At 33.7% G+C, this 5,933-nt stretch overlaps 1 protein-coding gene across 1 annotated transcript in view; it reads left to right on the top strand.

Annotated features, from left to right (window-relative positions):
- LOC106882841 (pappalysin-1) overlaps positions 1–5,933 on the top strand; it is a 160,480-nt gene that overhangs the window by 110,561 nt on the left and 43,986 nt on the right. The window contains exons 7-8 of the mRNA XM_052969768.1: positions 3,294–3,480; positions 5,543–5,660. Coding sequence (XP_052825728.1) covers positions 3,294–3,480; positions 5,543–5,660 — 305 coding nt within the window. The remainder of the gene's footprint in view (positions 1–3,293; positions 3,481–5,542; positions 5,661–5,933) is intronic.

Raw genomic sequence — 5,933 nt, 5'->3', positions numbered from 1 at the left:
ATATATATATATATATATATATATATATATATATATATATATATACATACACACACACACATACATATATATATATATATATATATATATATATGCACGCACACATATTTGTAGACATATGCATTCATGAACATCTATATAGATGTATTGGTAATTATATGTATCTATGTATATGTATGCAGGCGCACGCGCACTCACCCACACAGATATACATATATATATATATTCATGCATGCATGTATGTATGCCATCAGGTTCTACGTCCCAAACGCGAAATGCATTTTGTAATTTACTTCCAAGCAACATTTATTCATTGAGACTATAGGTTTCGCATTATGGAACTCTACTTTGCCAAAAGGTACTTGCAGCCCGGCTGCGGATATTTATGCATGTGTGTATATATGTGTGTGTGTGTGTGTGTACGTATATGTTACATATAGATAGGTAGGTAGATAGATAGATAGATAGATAGATAGATAGATAGATAGATAGATAGATAGATAGATAGATAGATAGATAGATGTAAGCATGCATGCAAAGTCTTAACTTTTAATACATATGATTTTTACCACACGTCATGAAATTTCTCATATCATGAAATTAAACACACAGATCATGAAATTGCTCTCTTCTTATATTTTCATACACATTTCTATACACAGGCTTAAAATGTTTATACATATATATTTGCATTAGAGACAATCGCAATAAGATGGTATTTGGGAATTAAAACGAAGAAGAAATATCAAATGGGAAGTGATGATTGATGCGGCAGTAGACAACATGGAAGTATACATATCAAAACTAGATAGAAGAGGGGTTTTAATGAAATTAGTGGTTGACTAAAATAATTAAACATCCGAACAAAATAAAGCCTCAGTCAGAATGACTGTTATCAACAAAAGCAATGACTTTTATCTGCGAAGACAGTGACTTTTTCAAGAGGAACTCCTTACTTTTACCGGTGATAATAAAGAGCTCCAGAGTGGGTACAGACACCAATGCATTCTTGAAACTTTTGATATAGATATGATTTATTCAGTGATGTTTAAACATGAGTTTGTTTAAAAGTCGATTCAATACTTGAGATAACCTTCTGTATTTTTAGCATGTCTCTTCATGTTATCAACAAAGCTCTGTTAGAGTAACCGTGGTTTTTTCAATAGGGAGGGGCGAGAAACGATTCAATTTTCTGTCTTGAAAGTTGGCATGCAACCATTTCCTTTGATATTGGTTCTAAAAGAAGCAATATGGAAAGTACAGTTGTGTTTTCTGATTTTCTGCTAAATATGCCTGTATTTCTCGTTAGGAACAGGGAAAACTGTTTTAAAGGCTTCTGATTCATCAGAAAATGCTAGGAGGTTTAGATTTCCATTGAAACAATGCGTTGCAGTAGTTTCTTGTTCCTATATTTCTATTTCTTGACCAAACACTTGCCGTAAATTTTTGACTTCGTTCTAACAAAAACTTGTCTGAAATATACTTATGTTCTGGATCGTACTTAGAAGCGGAAGTGTTCCACTAATCATATATACATATCATCTCCAATTGTGTTGTTGTTTGAGTTTTTTATTGGCGTAGAGACGTAGTAATGTCTCATGGGCTCATGGTGTCTGTGACATCAATCTGTTCAGGGTGTGCTTCACGTTCATATTTACCCGTAGTCATTTGCGAATGGTAGTCCTGAAACCATTGGCTTGTAGGCTTTGTTGTCGCTGCGATTGACAGCGGAATGTGTTGCATGTCTAGCATATGTATTCCATGTATATAGATGGAAACAAGATCAATACAAAATTACGTGCAACGTTAAAGGAAAATTTAAGAAATGCAGGTGAACTAGAAATTGAAAGGCATTTCTGTATGAAGGCTAAAGGTAAGCTGAAAAATCATTTATAAATGTGAGTATATAGTTAGAGTGACAGTACGTATACTAATAATGTACACAAGGAAATGAGAGGGAGAGACATAGAAAAAGGAGACACACGCGCGCGCGCGCAAAAGACAGACGAAGTACGAAATAGGAATTTATGAGGGGTGGTAACAGTTGGAAATACTGTGGTATACTCTGGCACATCACGCTTGCCGGTTAATTATTTAGCTAGACGTTTGGAAAGTTACTTTTTCGGGATTTCCAGTTGTTCGTTTCTACTTGGCTGGAGTGGGGGCTGAACTACTTCTGTTCTAATTAATTGCTTCCCTTGTTTCTTCAGGTGGTGTATATGTTTTTAACATTAGTATTCGTTGCAAACTTTTACTGATCCAACGCTTCCTCAAAATTTTAAGTCACTTGTGATCGGTGGTACATTATTTGTCTTTCCTTTTTACTTTGTTTTTGGTTAAACCATTTTCGAATTAAATTGTTACTTTTGTTCAAAGTACGTAATTATCTTTCATCGTGACGGGTTCTTTGCAATATTGCAAGATTCTCTTAGTTGTTGTTCCGAAGTCTCACATGGCTACGTTTGCATATATCTTTTTGCGGTAACTTTTTATTACATTGATTGATGATGCAACGAAAGAGTTTTGAAGCTACGAGTGGAAGGCCGATTGAGTAATGATGCATTGAACAATGTTTACAATTATATTTATTTTGTATTCTTTTAGATTTTACTTATAAATACATCTTGCTTAAAAATTGAATCCTTCCAAAATACAGGAACATCTTTAACTGCCTTTATATTTTTAGATTATTTTCTTCAATATCTCTTGGATCTCTGGGGTGAATATTGTCGGGATTTCGTGTTTTATATTATTTGAAATTTTTAAAGCAGCTTGTAAAAATGCATTTTAATGTGTTTTTCTAGCCTTGCTATTGCTGCGGTGCAACGTGTGATGTAATGTAGAAAGTCATAAAGTTAATAGTCGTAAAATTGTACAAGTGATATGATACTTGTTTTTTGTAGTTGACACTAGACATAGATGTTTGTTAACACGATGAATTTTTGCTATTGTTTTGTCTTATTTGTTTCTTACTGAGTTTATTTCTGTTGTGTTTTGAGGTTCCTCATTATGTCAGTCGTTTAATGAGTTGTATTTCTTTATTCTGGTTTAGAAATTTTGAAAAGTATCTTGTTGAATGTATATTTCGTAGTCTCTGTATGAAATTTAGTTCGTACAATTCTGCGAATACTGTTTTTTCCATTTTTTTTTCTTTTGGCGTGGATTTTCTGCGTTCACTTAGTACAAAAATATGGACATTCAACTCACTCTAGATTTATATATTCATTAATTATTTACAATATGTTACGAATTAACAGAAACATAGTTTATACGAATCTAATCTTTAATTTCAGGTTGTTGCTGCTACGGTGACATCAGTCACTCTCGTTTGGATTCCTGGATTGGGAGAAAACGTGTACGGCCCACATTCCGAATGTGATATGTGCTTGGAAGACGGTTCACTTTTGCAGTATGCTTCTAGTGCACGAGCGCCAAGCGATTCAAAGAGAAAGATCCACTGGAAGAAAGAAGAAGCACTTGGTAAGTTTTGTTAACCACGTTCTATAACAAGAAAAATTACGCCTACTACTGCAACTGTCACTACTACTACTGTTACTACTACACTACTGAAAATATTGTTTTCAAATTTTGGCAAAAGATCACTCATTTCAGAGAGGAGTAAGTAGAATAGATCGACACCAGTTCTCAACTGGTACTTAATTTGTAGACCCCGAAAGGATGAAAGGCGAAGTCAACTTCGGTGAATTTGAGCTCAGACAAAATGCTACTTAGCAATTTGTCCGCCGTGCTAACGATTCTTCTAGCTTGCTGCCGTAATAACTACTTTAAAAATATTAATAACAGTAATAGTAGCAGCAAGGATTTTTAACTTGTGACAAGGCCAGAAATTCGTGGGGAGGGGATTAGTCGATTGGATTAACCCAAGACTTGTTGGTACTTTATTTTGTCGACCCTGGAGAGGCGAGAACCAAATCTAAGCTCGGCAGTATTTGATCTCCGAACATAGAATTGGAGAAAATATTTTTTTTGCTCGACATTTTTCGAGTATAGCAATACACCATCTTCAACATAACAACAACATCAATAATAATAATATTAGTTTCAATTTTGGCACAAGACCAGCAATTTCAGGAGATGGGGTAAGTCAATTACATTGAGCCCAGTGCTCAGTTGGTACTTATTTTATCCACCCCAAAAGGGTGAAAGACAAAGTCAACCACGGCGGAATATGAACCCAGAATATAAAGACGGACAAAATACCACTAAGAATTTTGCCCGGAGTGCTAACGATTCTCTCTGCTCACGGCCTTAATAATAATAATAATAATAATAATAATAATAATAATAATAATAATAATAATAAAAAACCTTCGTCTCCCTACTCCTTAACTTATTTCTAACACATAATCAACGCGGTAAAGTAAACTGGATCCAGATACAATGCAGTGAGGAACTTGAACTAAATTTTATATGAGGACGACCTCAGGTTGTATCTTGTAAATGATAAATATCAGAAACGCCACTGCATACAATAGTGATTCCAGATGTTTCTGTGAGGTGTACCAAATCAAACTTGAAAGAGAAATTAAGATGGCTTACTCGCCAAACTGACTACATGGTTTTTGTCTGGATTAGAATATGAGCAGGGCACTGTGTGCTCAGTGATAAAACAAAGCGCATTTTTCTCTCTTCGAAAGAAAGTAAGATTATAGTTATTAGCGTTCCCTTCATCAAACATGCTTAAGGAAAGTCTGAGCGTATTTGTACAGTTGTTTGTTGAACAGCGAAATAAATGACAATAAGTAAAAAGAGAAAATTAAGGCTCTGTTTTGAAAAACTAAACCTGGTGTTTTTCAATTAGCAAAATCTCATCAAACATAAGGTAACAATAAGTTATTTTTCAATTATTTAATATTTGTCTTTGGAATATAGATACTTGTTGAGTATCTTAATTGATTTTACGTTTGTTTTAATCACCAAATACTGATATGTATATTTGATTTATTGATACCAGAAATAGAGCTTAAAGTTGCTTTTTTATTTAAAATAATTCAAATTGTAATATTGAAATTTGTTCTGAGTTGTTTCGTTTACATATCGTTATAATATAATTTTATTATATGTGTTCTCTACATCTTTAGTAATTTTCATAAATATTTAGCATTAAGATTACATAAAACGTGGTACATGCTATAGAAAATTGTATAAAAATATTGGTTTCAAAATTTGGTACACGGACAGTAATTTCTGGAGAGGGGTTAAGACGAGAAGGAATGAAAGGCAAAGTCGACCCCAGCGGAATTTGAACTTAACAAGTAGACGGATGAAATGTCGCTAAACAGTTTTCGCCGGCGTGCTAACAATTTTGCTAGCTCGCCACCTTAATTTTTATAAAAGTATTCATGAGTAAAGCACCGCACAAAATGAATTTTGTTTGATTGAAATAACCTGCATATTGTGGGGAAGGGAGACAAGCAATGGGATGTGGAGTTCGTGAAAAGCCAAAACGAGACACTGAAATACAAAAAATTGAGAATCATTGACAAAGGCTTAAATTATCTCATTTCTATTATAAAATCAGGACCACCAGATGCTGAACTCTGTAAAGCCAGTAGATTAACATGGATGCAAGAGAATGATGGTTGCAGTGAAAAATGTTACATAGAATTTGGATTTAAATACATTATAATTCCACAGAGGTACGTACGGCTCTGAATTTTATTGTTTTTAGTATTCGTCACTTACCTTGGTATTATTTTTATCTTTAAATTAATTGCTTATTTTGATAGCATAAACTTTTGAAAAGCTGAACATTTATCTATATATACATATCTATATGTGTGTGTATGCACTTGCGTGCATATGTTTGTGTTGTTGCATGTAATATCTATATGTGTGTGTGTGTGTATGCACTTGCGTGCATATGTTTGTGTTGTTGCATGTAATATCTATCTATCTGTCTAATATATATA

The sequence above is a fragment of the Octopus bimaculoides genome, chromosome 1, assembly GCF_001194135.2.
Source record: "Octopus bimaculoides isolate UCB-OBI-ISO-001 chromosome 1, ASM119413v2, whole genome shotgun sequence".
NCBI classification, from domain to species: domain Eukaryota; kingdom Metazoa; phylum Mollusca; class Cephalopoda; order Octopoda; family Octopodidae; genus Octopus; species Octopus bimaculoides.
The sequence above is the reverse complement of the archived record's forward strand: the minus strand, read 5'-3'. Positions and strand labels throughout refer to the sequence as shown.